General features: G+C 47.6%; 2 protein-coding genes across 6 annotated transcripts; one reads left to right on the plus strand and one right to left on the minus strand.

Moving 5' to 3' along the window:
* Positions 1-700: 700 nt before the first annotated feature.
* On the minus strand, positions 701-8,885 carry CRYZ (crystallin zeta). Of its 4 annotated transcripts, none has more exons than XM_041398337.1 (9): positions 8,765-8,885; positions 7,872-7,988; positions 7,399-7,551; positions 6,012-6,175; positions 5,356-5,407; positions 4,007-4,156; positions 3,515-3,616; positions 3,270-3,365; positions 701-3,016 (listed from the first exon to the last, which is right to left on the minus strand). In XM_041398337.1, the coding sequence occupies exons 2-9, from the start codon at positions 7,980-7,982 to the stop codon at positions 2,855-2,857; spliced, it is 990 nt and encodes a 329-aa protein (XP_041254271.1). In that variant the 5' UTR covers positions 7,983-7,988; positions 8,765-8,885; the 3' UTR covers positions 701-2,854. The 4 variants fall into 4 exon arrangements, with proteins under 4 accessions (XP_041254271.1, XP_041254269.1, XP_041254268.1 ...); XM_041398335.1 differs by having other exon boundaries at positions 7,775-7,988; positions 8,765-8,780; XM_041398334.1 differs by lacking the exon at positions 8,765-8,885 and adding an exon at positions 8,307-8,324 and having other exon boundaries at positions 7,775-7,988.
* TYW3 (tRNA-yW synthesizing protein 3 homolog) lies at positions 8,872-13,922 on the plus strand. 2 transcript variants are annotated; one of them, XM_041398338.1, is made up of 6 exons: positions 8,872-9,030; positions 9,980-10,060; positions 10,788-10,901; positions 11,682-11,753; positions 12,020-12,153; positions 12,341-13,922. In XM_041398338.1, exons 1-6 carry the CDS (start codon positions 8,872-8,874, stop codon positions 12,543-12,545), a joined length of 765 nt encoding a protein of 254 aa, XP_041254272.1. In that variant the 3' UTR covers positions 12,546-13,922. The 2 variants fall into 2 exon arrangements, with proteins under 2 accessions (XP_041254272.1, XP_041254274.1); XM_041398340.1 differs by having other exon boundaries at positions 10,788-10,886.
* Positions 13,923-15,909: the final 1,987 nt, after the last annotated feature.

Below are 15,909 nucleotides of genomic sequence, written 5' to 3' on the forward strand. Positions count from 1 at the left end.
AGTGGAGAAGGCATTTTCATACAACACAGATCCAGGAATGTAAAATATATGATGAGGTGACAGGATGCACTTCCAATATTAATCCTGGTTTCCATCTCTCAATACAGATGACAGGAAGCACCGAAGTGTGCATTGGCAACAGACACCTGATTTACTGGAATAAAGGAGACACAACCACCCTTCCATGCTCATTTTCCCCTCTTCCTGCAGTTGTTGAGAGTCCCATTTGAAGTACAAACTCACAAGGTAATGCTTCCAGGGGCCAGAGTGGCTGATGTGAGCAGAGATCCCTGCAGTGAGGAACAGCAGGGACAGCCATGCCTCCTGATGCATCTGTTCCAAAATGCTAAGGCTTCACCATTCTCAAATTTTCTGTGGCATGATCCACCCAAACTCAATATTGATCTGCCTTCTGTAAAGGGAGCAATTATTGACATCAATATTCTCTTGATATTTATCTTCCCAACTCTGTAATCAAAGCCTCAGACTAACTTATTGTATCATCCTGCAGCACAGGAAGAAGTCAGGAACGACACAGGACAATTACAATAGAGAGGCAATTACACTTTTAATGACTAGAAAATGTAAGCAGCATTTATTTGGGGCACAATAAGATTAACCAAGAGCAGCTGCTTTTCAGAACAATCCCACTCTTTTATGCTTTACAAACACACAGAAGTTTCCAGAGCCTTGTGTTGTACACAACTCCTCACGTTGAACCCCAGACCTCTCCTGCAGATGCCAAGGTCAGCACAAACTGAGCCTGCTCAACCCTTCCAAGCACCTTTGGCAGCACCAAGCAGGCTGTGACTGGGAACCACTGCCTCCAAAATCCCACCCACTCAAATCACAAGATTCTCAACAAACTGAGAGACTTATTCCACCAAATTCAATGATCTGTGGCCACCACTCTCTTCCTCATCCTTCTCTGCACTGCCAAGGGGCAGCATGTCCCAAAAAGGGAGTGAAACCAAGGACTCTCCAGGATGACACTCTCTAGACTGGTAGCTTGCACAAATCAGACATACCTGAGCCCTTCCTCATTAGCTCTATTCACACTTCTTCCAAAATTAAAAAAATTCCTTCCGTTTATACAATACCTTGGAAACTGACAGAAGCATAAACATTCTATGATATTCCCAACAAGTCAGCCCCATCCTGCTGTGCCATTCTGCCAGGCCACCTGGCAGAGAGCAGCAGTAATGTGGCATCACAGAACGGCCCTGACACCTTCTGGTGACAAACTCCACTACAACCACAGCCCTTGGGACAACAACCACGAGCACAGACCAGAGACTTGCTCTCAATTTCTCCTCTAAACACCATCCACGATGCAGTGGCAGCACTAAGCAAGGAAGGAGCCACTGCAAACCATCAGCCTCTCATTCATGTCATGGACCCCTACTAAATTACGACCAAATTAAAAATAATTTAATATTTGAACACAGAATATAGAGGAAAGGTATATACTTTTATATGCACATCATCTTCACAGTCATATCTGCCATTACTCTTAAGCTCTGTTTAATACTTTAATATCAAGAGGTGTTTTACTTTCTCTAACAGTTGTCAAGAGGAACAGCAGGTTCCCAACGTGACACCACTGCTCAGGCTGCACTCTGCCTGAGACAACAGGAACAGTCAGCACCTCTCACATGGAGTGGATGATCAGACACTGGCTACACACATCACTTACACCAGGTGAATCACTTGAATCTTCACAAAAAAAACACAGCTCCCTACTCCCGTGGGAAGTGCTACAAACAAGGAAACCAGCTTCACTGCCCTGGGGCAGCCTGGAGGGAAGAAGGGCCCCACTGCACCTTGGCAGACATTCCCACTGCTGAGCTGGCCTCACCCTTCTCTCCCCAGGCAGCTTTCTGAAACCACTCACTCTAACGCTAAATTGAAATCATTCACTCCAGAAGCATCCCACCATCTTTCCTGGCAACACCATCTGTTGTGCAATGGATTTAAGTGTATGAGAACAAGAAATGGCCCTGGTGTCATGACAAAGTGACCCCACACAGACATCTGCACACAAGCCCTGGTGCTGGGGCTGTGCCCTGCCCACTTCAGTGGCTGGAGCTCAGGAATTTCACAGGAACTCTCTGTGCCACCAAGCCATGCAGCCAGGGATCCAGGAGACTTTAATAAAGCTCATAGGAAGAGCTGAAATCCTCACAATCAGCCATTCACCATCCAGGATCAGCTGCCTCAGTCATGATCATCATTTCCAAGGAGGCAAATCCCAGCATGCAGCTCCAGAGTGACAGTCCCTATGGATGAGCCAGGATACTGTCACCTCAGAGGCACAGACAAGTAGAACTGCCTCGGCTCCAAACAGTTCATGTTTGAGAGATTCTGCCCATCTTTTGAGCTGGAAAGTAAACTATTTTGTCAGCAAAAGCTTTTATTTCAAGTAAATTATGTGACAAAATTTGAGTAAAAATTTTGTGGCTAAAAGAATTTACAGTTCTAATTAACACGCACAGTGAGTTATTTATTTTTGTGTAACTGTAAAAAGCATCTTCATTCTCTGTTACCTGCAGTGGCCTCACTCTGCCCTCACATGGACCATGATACCAAACCCTACCATTCCCTGCAGCACAAAGCGTGCCAGCAGAGAAAATAATTTGTTATTTCCACATCAATCAAAACAGCTACCAAAATTACTTTACAGTAAATGTAACTGTGCTCATTACAAAAGGAAAATGTTAACCAATTCATCTCAGTGAGCATTTTCTGCTGCTGTCAAACATGATCAAAGCTGTGTTTATAACATACATTCGGTGAACTTGTAAGCAAAGGTGCAGCTAGAACAGCTCCAAAATAAATGGGGAAAGGTGCTCCTTTACAGAAGGAGCACCATCTTCCCCCGGGCACCACTGCTACAAATAATGTCTTCATGAGCCTTGGCTACTTTCTCCAGGGGGTATTCCAAGCCCACAACAGGTTTCAGCCAGCCAGCTTCTATGCCATCAAGGACTGCTGTGGCACATTCACGCCTTTCCTCCTGCATGTAACAAACACAGTGTTTATGACAAGGTCTTTGCAGTTCAAAATAGTATTGGCAATTTATGCATGAATTAAATTCCATAACCAGAAAATATTTTATGATGTTCTGAGAGTGAATCAAAACATAAGGGAATGAACGAAGTTTGTTACAGTGAAATTATTCTTTCATTCCTTCAAATAATTTTAACTGTAAATAAAGGGGTGCTGGAACAAGCCAATAAAGCATACTTAAAAACAGAAATGCTTCTCACCTCGGTTGCAAGAAACAGACTCACTCCAGTTATGCTGGACTCCTTGCTCATTGTGTCTCTTGGGTTTATCTCGATGCGTCCCCTGCAGCCCACAACCTGCCCAAAGGAGTCCAAAGCACCGAGTCAGAGCTGTGCAGTGTGATGCTGAATGCACAAAATCAGTGACACAAGCACCCACCATCACCTCCCTGCTCTGGGACTCAAACACCCACTGCCACCCTCCTGCCCAGGACACAAACACTCACCATCACCCTCCCTGCACAGGACAGCAGCTGCAAGTCAGCATCCAGGTTGACATTAGAGAGCATTTCTATGATGATATCGACTCCTCCCGGCCCTGTGCATGCCTGTACAGGACACAGGGTGTTATTTTAGTGCTTGGTATTTATTTTAAACACTACAGAAAGTACCCACTTTACAGCTCATTGTTTAAATTTTCAATACAGCCTTTGTACTGCAGCTGATAGCTAATGAGCTGAACTGCAGCACATTTTGCTGTGCTAACTTTTGATGTGATCCCACACTAGAATTTGCAGAATGTAAGAAGTTCTAAATGCCACTGCTTGTGAGGAAAGCTCAGCTCTTCCAGCATGAGAAAGTTTTTCCATGTGTAGAAATGAAAAAGGCAGTGCACTATTGATCCTACATAAATCCAATTCAAAGTCTTCCGCAAACAACTGTTCTCATTTTGTTAAGAGCAACACAACCTGCATTCCTGGGTCCAGACACAGGCCCACCTTAATCCTCTCAGTGTAATTCGGGTCTCTGTGGTTAAAGGCTTGGTGAGCACCATTTCTCAGGATCACATTCATGCCCTCCTCAGTTCCTGCTGTACCCAAAACCTTCAAACCACAAGCTCTGGCAATCTGACATGCTGCTAGTCCCACCTGAGGGGAGGAAAAAAAACAAAAGAGAAAATTATTTTACCTCTTTCTTAGAATTTTAAATATTCTACCAGCAACTTGGAACTTCCCCATTTAAAAAGTTAGTCTGGTAAAGTGGTTTTTTGGCCAATAATTTGGATCTTAAAGACAGCCAAATACTCTTTTAAAAAAAAAGACATTAACTGAGGCATGGTAAATTTTTGAGGGTTTTTAATAGCTATCAGCATTTGATACATCAGTGTAGAATGCTGAGTATCTGTCAAACCTGGGCCCTATATTTTTGATGCAAATCCAAGGAAATTCTTCTCTTCACAGAATCACCTGCTATTAATACCAGCACTATGCATTGCAAAGAAAATCTGCAGGCACAAATTTTATTAGCACTACTTCTTTAGAAAGTGAATTCTCAGTGTCTCCTACCAGCCTTGCACTCCAGTAAGAATAGAAGCACTACAATGTCTCCTACCAGCACTCCAGTAAGAATAGAAGCACTACATTTCGTTTATGAAAATTTAAAAAAATACTTATGATGCTGAATGCCATTCTAGTATCTCAGAATGAGATATGAATTCATCTTTTTGTTGTCTAACAAATAATTAAGGAAACTTGGCCTGTTCACAGCAGCTGTTTAGTGCATCACCAGAAAGTGAGCAAGTGCAGAGTGTGGGAGACAAACTAAAATGTTGAGTCATAGAGATCTAAAATAAGTTTGCCATGAAAACCCAAAGAAAACTAGAAGTGCAATTTCATGTAGTATTCAATCACAGGTTCATATATTCCAGGACCTCTCCTTGTGCAGCCAGCTGTTGGCTCATGGGTAAAAACATGAGAATGTAAACAGAAATGCACAGTCACCCTGCACCAGTGACTTATTCTCAGAGGACTGAGAACAATTTCTACATATTGGAAAACCAGAGATTTCTGCAATCAGCAATAAAACTTCCAGGCCAACTGGCACCTGCAACAAACACCTGTTCAGTGTGTGACCCTCTGACTGGGGAACTCACACCAGCACTCGTGCAGTCTCACACTCAGTGGGAATGACAGGGTTTTCCTAAGGAAGTGTATCCTGTATCCTATGGAACAAAAACCTAACCTGCTGATCTATTGATACAAGTAAGACCATAACTCACACCCCAGGAAGAAGCAGACGCAAGGACAGAGAGCAGTTTCTGTACCACTTGCCTCCTTGGAACACTTACCCCACCGCTAGCACCATGGACCAGCACGCTCTCCCCAGCTTTGGCACAGCCTCTGAGTGAAGAACACAGGAAATGCTGGCACTGGGATTGCAGCACACACTGCCCGAGCATGGGGCTGACACACACCTCACTGCTCCACAGCACTGCTCCCAGTTTATGTTACAGTTACATTCCAATTTATGGCTAAACAGATATCTTAAGCCTTTTTGGGAGAACAAGGAGGCAAAATAAATCCTGTGACTGATGACTTGAAGCAACATGCAGCCAGTGAGAGCCTGGCACTGAGCCTCAGTCCAGGACTTTGGCCTGCCACAGGAAAGCACTGGCTCTGCTCCACAGCACCTGTCTGCTTGCTGAGGAAATTAGAACTATTGCTCTTTTCCTCCCCAGCCAAAATACCAGTGAGCACTGAAAGGGAGTCACATATTTTATTCCATTAAGCCTTTCCAGGTAGGTTCTATCAAGAAAAAAAAGACTTAACAGGAAAACACAGTCACAAGCTTCTAGATGACAATTATCTGACAATTGCATCAGTGCAATGTTTTTAAACATTTCCCTCTCACCAACCTTCCCCTGTCAAAGGACAGTGAAAATACGAACTTTGGTATTGTAAACACCAGAGAGTAAAGTGCACAAACAGGGATTTTGTGCCTTACTTCTGGACAAGGGCCCGGTAGGCAGTGAAGTAGGGCACTCCGATCGCTGCTCCCTGCCTGAAGTCCAGTTTGTCTGGCAGAGGAAAGACTCTGCTGGCTGCAGCAACTGCATACTCTGCATATCCTCCAGAAAGTGTTTCAAGGGTGAAAACTCTGTCACCTTTCTAGAACGGAGGGAGGAAACACACAGAAATCAATCATTTCCCTTATTTTTCCTTAACAAACACTAAGATGAAATTTACAGAGGTTTAGGCTATTGCTAAAACCTCTTCTATCAAAAATAACCAGTTACATTTGTCAAAGAAATTTTAAAAAATTCTGATACATACTATCAATGCAACACAAACTGTATAATTTCTTATACTTGAATCTAAGTATCATAATTATAACCCCACCCTGCAGTGTAACACACAAACCTGCCTCATTAATATGAACCTTCATCAACTTTGACTGAAGTCAGGAATTCCATCCACAGATTACAAATGCAAAACCTCAAAAGCTTTTACAAACAGAAAAGAAACATTTCTAAATTATTTAAATGTGGAAATATGTATCCTCTTAATACACCCTAAGACATCTCTCTCTCATTCAAGCCAAGAGCATCACAATTGTCAGAGGAAGCAAAAAGTCACACAGAGCAGATACAGCAAGCTGTTGATAAGAAAATATGAACAAAGATGATTCTTCTCTCTTGATAACCCTAGCTCTCAGACCTCCCAAAATTGTTACATAAATTCCAAATCAGGAAATTCCAGCCCAATTTTACCTACAATTTTGATTTTGGTTTGGGACCAAATGTCTAATGACTTAAATGGGAGAACCAATTAAAAAAATAAATTGATGTCATAGATATCTTTTAGCAAATTGATATTTGCCTTCTCCTGTCCCAAGACTTTTCCACTGAGAAATCCAAGTAAAAGTACTAGACAGGAGTAATACAGTATTTGAACAATTTCAGCAACAAATAATAGAATTTATGGTGCTTTATAAGTAAGCAATTTCCACTTCTCAAATACTTTACAGAAAAATTTTCCGTTCTGCCTGAAATTACTACCCCCAGCAAGAAGCATCCAATCTCAACCTTTTCTGCAACGCCATAAAAATAGCTCCAGACCCCAACTTTTGCACAGCAGATATCACTGCTTTAAGCAGACAGACTGCAGTGCCTCTCCTGAGACCTCTGAACTTCAGGAGGGCACAGCATTCCCCACAGTCCCACCAGCACTGGTTTGCCTGGGATCCCACTGTGTGCTTTTACCAGTGCGTGAAGGGGCTTCCCCCCTTGAAGGGATTACGTGATTATAAGCCATGAAACCAGGTGCAGCAGCACAGCAATCAGCCAGAGGACCCACTAAACAACAGTGAATTATACCCAGTGTGTAAATACCTTGAACGCCGTCACGTGCTCCCCAACACTTTCAATCACCCCAGCCACATCCGAGCCAGGAGTGTAGGGTAAAGCTGGTTTCCTGGCATAAGTCCCGGAACGAATATATGTATCAACAGGATTTACCCCACAGGCATGCACTTTAATTAGTACCTAAAAGAAAAGACACTTCTTAAGCAATAACTAAAAAGATTTAGCTCTTCAATTCACAGCATGGTGTTGTAGCAGTTTTACTGAATTCTCACACAGCCTCTGTAAGAACCCAGCGTCAAAGCGAAGCTAATTTTAGGGAAATCCTGACGTGGAATACATAGCCCAGCATAAAGTTAAGCATGGTATCTCAAGCAGTGTGCACACACTGACCAAACTCACGTACTCCAGGTGTCGGGCTCTGGGCCGTGCCTCTCATTCTGTCCTGCAGGCACTTGTTAGCATTCATGATCGCTATTTTCCTTCACAGAGCTCACATATACCTGGTTTTCTTTTGGAACAGGAACTAGCACATCTGACTGCAGTTTAAGCACTTCAGGGCCACCAAATTCAAACACTCGGACCGCTCTCATCGCGCTCCTGGTGGCTGCCATGAGGATCTGCCAAAAGAAACAGTGAGAGCCCTGGCGGCTGTTCGGGTGGCGGACACGGCCTGGACACGGCCTGGACAGGGCCTGGATACGGCCTGGACACGGCCTGGACTCGGCACACGGCGCGGGGCCGAAGTGCGGATCGATCCTGCGATAAGGGACGGGGCAGAGGCGGGCAGGGCCCCCAGCACCTTCCGGGACGCTGCGCGGGGAGGGCGGGAAGCGCGGCCCGGGCTGCGGCCCACCGCCGGCCGAGGGGCGCAGGGCCGGGCCCGGCCGGAGCGCCCCGTGAGCCGCTGGCACCGCCAGGCCCCGCCACAAACACACCTGCGCCGCCAGGCCCCGCCCACAAACACGCCTGTGCCGCCAGGCCCCGCCCACAAACACACCTGTGCAGTCAGACCCCGCCCACAAACACACCTGTGCCGCCAGGCCCCGCCCACAAACACACCTGCGCCGCCAGGCCCCGCCCACAAACACACCTGTGTAGACAGGCCCCGCCCACAAACACGCCTGTGTAGACAGGCCCCGCCCACAAACACTCCTCCGCCGGCAGGCCCCGCCCCTTCCACCGCCTCGCGACCACGCCGTGCCCCGGAAGCGCTCCTTGCGGTCAGGCCCCGCCCCTTCGAGGCTCTCCCGTGTAGCCGTCGCTCCCGTGTAGCCCGGCCGTGCCGCCGTGGCTGTGCAGCCTCGTACGGGTGGCGCAGAGCCGCTGCCTTCCCGGCCCGTCCCGCTGGACGAGCGCCCGGGAGCCCCCGGGAGCCCCCGTGCCCACCGCCTACCTGCGGAGCGCCGCGGCGGACGGGGGCGGGGCCGTTCCGCTGCCGGTCCCGCCCCGGTTTCGGCCGCGCGCCGAGGTTTGTCCGGCGTGGGACGCCGTCCCCCCGCGATGGCGGCGTTCGCGCGGCGCAAGGCGCAGCGGCTCGCGCAGCCCGACCCCAGCCGGAAGCGCGCGCTGGACGCGCGGGCCGCGGAGCTCGTGCGGCTCCTGAACGCGCGCGAGCGCTTCTGCACCACGAGCTCGTGCGACGGCAGGGTGATCGTGACGGTGAGGGACAGGCAGGGGGATCGTGACGGGGAGGGACAGGCAGGGGGATCGTGACGGGGAGGGACAGGCAGGGGGATCGTGACGGGGAGGGACAGGCAGGGGGATCGTGACGGGGAGGGACAGGCAGGGGGATCGTGACGGGGAGGGACAGGCAGGGGGATCGTGACGGGGAGGGACAGGCAGGGGGATCGTGACGGGGAGGGACAGGCAGGGGGATCGTGACGGGGAGGGACAGGCAGGGGGATCGTGACGGGGAGGGACAGGCAGGGGGATCGTGACGGGGAGGGACAGGCAGGGGGATCGTGACGGGGAGGGACAGGCAGGGGGATCGTGACGGGGAGGGACAGGCAGGGGGATCGTGACGGGGAGGGACAGGCAGGGGGATCGTGACGGGGAGGGACAGGCAGGGGGATCGTGACGGGGAGGGACAGGCAGGGGGATCGTGACGGGGAGGGACAGGCAGGGGGATCGTGACGGGGAGGGACAGGCAGGGGGATCGTGACGGGGAGGGACAGGCAGGGGGATCGTGACGGGGAGGGACAGGCAGGGGGATCGTGACGGGGAGGGACAGGCAGGGGGATCGTGACGGGGAGGGACAGGCAGGGGGATCGTGACGGGGAGGGACAGGCAGGGGGATCGTGACGGGGAGGGACAGGCAGGGGGATCGTGACGGGGAGGGACAGGCAGGGGGATCGTGACGGGGAGGGACAGGCAGGGGGATCGTGACGGGGAGGGACAGGCAGGGGGATCGTGACGGGGAGGGACAGGCAGGGGGATCGTGACGGGGAGGGACAGGCAGGGGGATGGGGGCGGGGAGTCTGGTCGCAGTGTGAATGGGCTCTTGCTTCGAGGGGATGCTTCTTTATTTGCAAGGACCGTTTTTGTAGCAGCACGAGATTAAACCTCACCGCGCTGCCAGGCCATTGTAATGGTTTCTGTCCATCACTAGGACACAGACGGCACGGGGATCCAGAAGAAGAACTGCACGTGGCTCCTGGTAACGCATGACCCATGTGCCAAAGGCGATCTGGTACGGGCACAGTGAGATACAGCCTTTATATTCAGTCATGGAAATGCTCCTGGTGTCATGGAAAACATGTCATGTGAAAGGGCTTTTATCTCTGCTACTGCGATTAATTGATACCCTACTCTCAAAATTAACTTTTCCTTAGATGTCTTGCTTAGTAAATTCTTCAGACCCATATAAAGACAATGCTTTTAAATTCAGTATCAAATTCTCTGCATAATTATAAAGGCAGCTGATATTCCAGAAACTTATATAATTCCTTGCTGTCTGGAGTCATATTTAAAACCCTTGAATTAAAAAATCTCTTGAGCCCAGCTTGCTGGGCTAGCAGACAGACACCTGAAAGTGGTGTAACAGGGAATCTCTTATACTGCATTGTTAATTTAGTATCATTAAATACCCCAAAACTAAAACCATCTATAGTGCGAGGTTTTTAATTTTTAGTATGCTTTAAAAATAATCTACTCGTTGCATAAATTGCTTTGTCCCACAAAAGAGGCAGTTGCAAGATGAGCATTTTCTCACTCAATTCGTAGTTCACTTTACCATACATATACATTCTCACACATGCACAGAAGTGTCCTCCAGAATATTTGTTTTCGTTAGTATTCGTTCCAGCAAAGCAAAACTTGATAAAATTTCAGGCCATGGAGGATGCAGTAGGGTGTTGTTAACTCTTACAAGAGGAAGTGCTCTGACTTTTATATAAATATTTTGGTGTATTTTCCAGATGACGGCACTCAAGAAAGCCACTGGTGATGTTGTGTTCAAGTTTGAACCATTTGTTCTTCACGTGCTGTGTCGGGAGCTGCAGGATGCACAGCTGCTGGTAAAGCCACGTCAAGTACAACGTGGCATTGTTCTGTTACATTCTTGCCTGCAAAAATAAAAGTATTGGCTCCTGGGTAAGCAGTTGCACTTAGAAACAGTCCCAGGTGCGCTGTGTGTTTAATAACCAGGGTAGTAAAGTCAGCTGAAGAAAAAACACAGCTTTAAACTCCGTGAGAGTTTTACCGTACTGAGAAAGAAAAAAGACTCACCTGCAATTCAGCCTTCGAGCCGAAGAGACTGCTGCATGAAGCGCTACCTGAGGGACCTGGGCTGCTCTCCCTGCCTGAAGGGGCTGCATTTTACATGGTGCTTTGCTACCAGCCAGGCCATTTGGCTCCATTTTCAGTGCATTGAATGATGCCTTTGCCTTCTGCTTTTGCAGTGTGACTGCGGAGAGCAATGTGTGCCATGCTGGGCTTGTTTTGGGGTTAGTGCAGAAGGGCTGAGGGGCTCGTGTAGAGTGCAGCTGCCCTGTCGTTGTCAAAGGGTGGCACAACTGTCTGTGAAGTTCCAGCTCATGGGATAAAATAGTTCAGTGCCTAGAGAGACGTAACATGCCTTGTGCATTGATGGATTCAGTCAGGATCCACCGTGGGCCTCTGGAAAACACCCTCCATTTGTGGGTTTGATCTTAAAAAGTGTTTTAATGTAACTATTTTTGAATAAGTCTGGGTAGTTTATTTGAATACGTTTTTTGCAAAATTGAGATTGTACGCTGCATTGCAACACGTCCATAAATATTTTTTGCTGTGAAGGTGTACAAGACCTGTTTAAGCATTTATTTTTTCTGCAGCATTCAGTGGCTATTGACTCTGGATTCAGGAACTCTGGTATTACAGTTGGCAGAGGAGGAAAAATTACAATGGTAAGGATTCTGGCACTGTAAGGGATGTAATGAAGTCATATTGTTACATTAACCTTTATTTTTGTACCAGCCAAGACCTGACTGGTGCTGAAGAGCTGTCACAGGGCATGCTATAGCAAAGAAATAGCTTGCTGCTTTAGGTGACAGCAACCTAAGTAATCATATGGTTAAGCAGGTTTTTTACTATAATGAACTCCCTACATTATTTAAATAACCTTCATAAACTAAAAAACTTTATTCCAGGTAAATCATGTGTGTGTTTTCAGGCTGTGCGGAGCACTCACTGCTTAGAAGTTCCATTGAGCCACAAAGGGAGATTGATGGTCTCTGAAGAATATATTGAATTTCTGGTACATGTAGCCAATCAGAAAATGGAAGAGAACATAAGGAGGATTGACAGGTTTGTAAGAATACACCAGTTCTGTTCATGACATCTAATTTTTCTTCAGTATTAAGTAAAATGTTAGTAACCTCTTTTCTCCCCTTGCATGTTTTGATTACATTCTAAAAGCATTAGTTTCTCAGACTAATTTGCAGATGTTGAGCAAATCTATAAAAACAGTAACTACAGACTTGTTTCTGTCTAGATTCCACAAAGGCTTGGAGCTGGCTCTGGAAGCTGCTGTCCCTGCAGAGACCTTGTTTCCCAAGGGGCCAGAGAAGAGGCACTCTGTGTATGTGCACAGAAGAAAGAGACGGACTGCTCAGGAGCAGGCAGATCCCAGCAGAGAGCTGGAGCCCCAGGATGATACTGAAAGCAGCCTTGGTCTGTTTGCTGAAATCATGATATAGACTGAGACATTTGAAAGCAAATGGTGAACTGAAAAAGTTATTTTAATGCTCTTTTTGAGATATTTATATACTCCTGTGCTCCAAGTAGTAATACTCTCATGGACATTGACCAGAAAAAAGGTAATTAACAGAATAGTGAGCAGGTGTAGCTACAGGACACAGAGAACAAAGCTGTGGAATGTTTTGTGAGTTTTTAAAGTGTACTGTTGAATTCACAAAGTGGTACTCCATCAGTTATCCCAGAAACAACTGGTTTGCTGCAGATTTTCACTGTGTTCTCTGTGGCAGCACTTCACTTCCAGCTTGTTGGGTTTTGCAGAGCCAGCCAGCTCTGCAGGTTTCTCCTTCAGGAAGGGGAGGACAAGCAATGAAGACTGAAGACCATCCACTTGTGAGACAGCCAGTACATGTGGTGGAAATTCCACAGAAACCTTCCACAGCAGCGCTGTTTGCACCAGTCTGAGACCTCGTGTGCGTTTGGACAGACTGGTTAAAGTATGACTCAACCCAAGGGCATAGTTTCTAACAGTGCTGAGCTGCTGGCCAGGAGCTGTGTGAACAAAACTGGAGTCCCACAGCCCATGGGGCAGCAGGCAGGTGGTGAGAGCAGCCCACATGGGGCAAAAACCAGCAGCTCCTCAGGTGTGGGGATGTGGCTTCTGCCACAGGTGTTACTGCAGCATTGTTGGGATGCGGGCTTGTGTCAGACCCTTGCAGTCACCATTTTCCACAGACCTTCCTCTCCTCTCTGAGGGTCAGCTGCCTGTCTGGGCTGAACTCAAACCCCAGGGCTTCCATCAACAAAAAGCAACATCTGCCTCCATGCAGAGGGTCCTCCCCAGCCTGCTGCCTTTGCAAAGCCCTGGGAACCCCTGTTGCCATTCCCACTGCTGGGAGTCCCACTATTCCTGCAGATCCCTCTTCACCACCTGGGGGGCATGCCTTGCACACTGAGGAGGTAGTTGTTGCTTGTGGATTTCAGGTAGTTTGTTCAGAACAGTCTGAACCCTCCTCTGCATGTGACATTTCTTAAAATGTCTGGCACTGGTCCTTTGGACACGGCTCAAGGGACTGACAACACCAGCACCAAGCACAAGCAGTGCCCACAGGCCCTGTAGCAGCCCAAACCCTCACCCCCTGTAACAGCACTACAGTATTTACATTCTGAGAAATACAGTTTGTCAGAAACTGATCCCGCATTCCTCTGAAAAATGATTAAAAATTCAGGAAGACTTTTTGGCATCTTGACACAAAAATGTTACCCTAATGCATTTATTTCCATCGTCGCCAATGATTGAAGAATGTTGGGGATCTCGTACTAAAACTAAGCAAGACCCTACAACAAGAAAATAAACAGAGAAGGATCAGGGAAATGTTGCTTCAGTATGTAGAACAGTTTTTGCAACTGTTTTCTGATTTATTTTTTTTTTTGGTACACCATCCAAGGTTGCAGAGGGTGATACTGAGGAGGTTTCACCACCCTGACACTGTTCTGGGACCAGCAACACTTTCCTTCATGCACCACTGCCCTTAGACCTTGTCCCGTGCTCACCCAAGTTCTACCAGCTCATTTTGAGGTTAATTTTATCAAGTTGTGTTTTATTTCCAGCTGCTGTATGCAGTTGTGCTGGGCTGTCAATGTGCAGGGCACAGGCAGCAACTGGGAAGAGCATCCAGAGGCAGCTGGAGGCAGCACCCTTGAAAGGGGGATTCTGGGGGTTGTGGCTGCAGGACAATTCACCGATGAGCAACAGGACTCCTAAAACTGTCAAATCTTTATAATTTGTAAGTGTGCTTAGCCACTTAATTAATCTAAAAGGTATTTTTATACTTGCTCTCACTGTGCTAAATTTCTTAAAATTACAATTTCACGCCCTGTGCGCTCAGTTATTTCAGGGGAGGCAAATGGGTTCATTCATCCCAGGAGCTGATTGTCATTGCTCACCCCATAGCATTTCACATTCACCAGGAAACTACTCGAATCAGCGCCGCAGCATTCCCTGCGGCTGTGCCGCAGCTTCCCAGCCCGTTGTGCTCCCCAGCACATCCGTGCACTTGGGCACACAGTCACTTGACCCAGTCGCTGGGGTAATTCCGTGCATGTAAATCACAGATGTCAGAGCACAAGTGTTCGCTTGAAACAGCTTCCTCTGAAATCCAGATACTTAAAATGGTTTACGAGAGCATGGCAGGAACAGCTGCAGAACGCAGTGAAATCAGTGTTCTCACGTGGGGTTAAATGTCTCCAGACCAGGGTGGCTTTGCATCTCTCAGCTTCCACTCCTGCCAGGGCTTCACTTGAATTTAACCAAGTCCCCATTTAATCAGTCTCAAGTTTTTTAAGTTATCATATTAAATGTATCATGCACTGGAGGCTTAGCAGCTCTTCAGTATTTTTGGTTACTGAAAATACACAATTACTTTGTAATATCTTGTGAATTTGATTTTACGTAGTTGGATATTATGGGAAATGTTTTACTTCTGATCTACCCATTGTTGAAAGTACTTCAGGGGAATATGCTGGGTGTTTTGTGAGAGAACTTTCGAAAAGGTGTGTCTTAAAAAAATTTGTGTCTTTAAAAATTGTATAAATACCCACATTTCCTGAGCTGCTAACTTCATTTCTTCACACCAGGAGAAAATGAAGCTGGTAAGAATTGCTGTCAAACATGCTGTGCTGGCAGTGGTGTGACAGCAGGCAGCTACCTGGGATAAAGGTCAGAGAATTCTCAGCTTTTTTTTTTCTTAAATCAGAGAATGACACCCAAATTCCTTGTAGAGATTACATGAAAGATCTTGTTCCACTTTCTGGATGCAGTTTATTTATGGTACCTGAGCAGATACACTATTTTGGTCAATTTTGTACTTGAGGGGAAAAGCTTGTTTTCATTTTCTGCAGGATCCTGAGAAAAGAGAAATATTTTTTTCAAAATCAGGTTTTAGAGTTGTAATTGTGATTTTTGTGGGGTAGTTCTGACAGCTCTGATTGTTGGGTGCTTGGCCTAGCTGGCAGAGGACACCCACTCTGCCCCATCCCGCATCCCCCGGCTCTGCCTCATTCCCAACCACCCAGCTCTGCTCCATCCGCATCCCCCGGCTCTGCCCCATCCCGCATTCCCCGGCTCTGCCCCATCCCGCACCGCCCGGCTCTGCCCCATCCCGCACCGCCCGGCTCTGCCCCATCCCGCATCCCCCGGCTCTGCCCACACCCTTTCCTCCATTCCCACTACCATCCCGCATCCCCCGGCTCTGCCCCATCCCGCATCCCCCGGCTCTGCCCCATCCCGCATCCCCCGGCTCTGCCCCATCCCGCATCCCCCGGCTCTGCCCCATCCCGCATCCCCCGGCTCTGCCCCATCCCGCA

This window comes from Onychostruthus taczanowskii, unplaced genomic scaffold (assembly GCF_017590055.1).
Source record: "Onychostruthus taczanowskii isolate IOZ18803 unplaced genomic scaffold, ASM1759005v1 scaffold144, whole genome shotgun sequence".
Taxonomy (NCBI): Eukaryota; Metazoa; Chordata; class Aves; order Passeriformes; family Passeridae; genus Onychostruthus; species Onychostruthus taczanowskii.

Bases quoted from the DNA above. Each gene is read 5' to 3' on its own strand.
- CRYZ (XM_041398337.1), bottom strand. From the start codon at position 7,982: ATGGCAGCCACCAGGAGCGCGATGAGAGCGGTCCGAGTGTTTGAATTT. The intron at 7,552-7,871 runs GTATATGTGAGC...CTTTTCTTTTAG, and splicing joins CTGTTCCAAAAGAAAACCAG to GTACTAATTAAAGTGCATGC. The intron at 3,366-3,514 runs GTGAGTGTTTGT...TCCTTTGGGCAG, and splicing joins CCTGTGCAGGGAGGGTGATG to GTTGTGGGCTGCAGGGGACG.
- TYW3 (XM_041398338.1), top strand. From the start codon at position 8,872: ATGGCGGCGTTCGCGCGGCGCAAGGCGCAGCGGCTCGCGCAGCCCGAC. The intron at 11,754-12,019 runs GTAAGGATTCTG...GTGTGTTTTCAG, and splicing joins GAGGAGGAAAAATTACAATG to GCTGTGCGGAGCACTCACTG. The intron at 12,154-12,340 runs GTTTGTAAGAAT...GTTTCTGTCTAG, and splicing joins AACATAAGGAGGATTGACAG to ATTCCACAAAGGCTTGGAGC.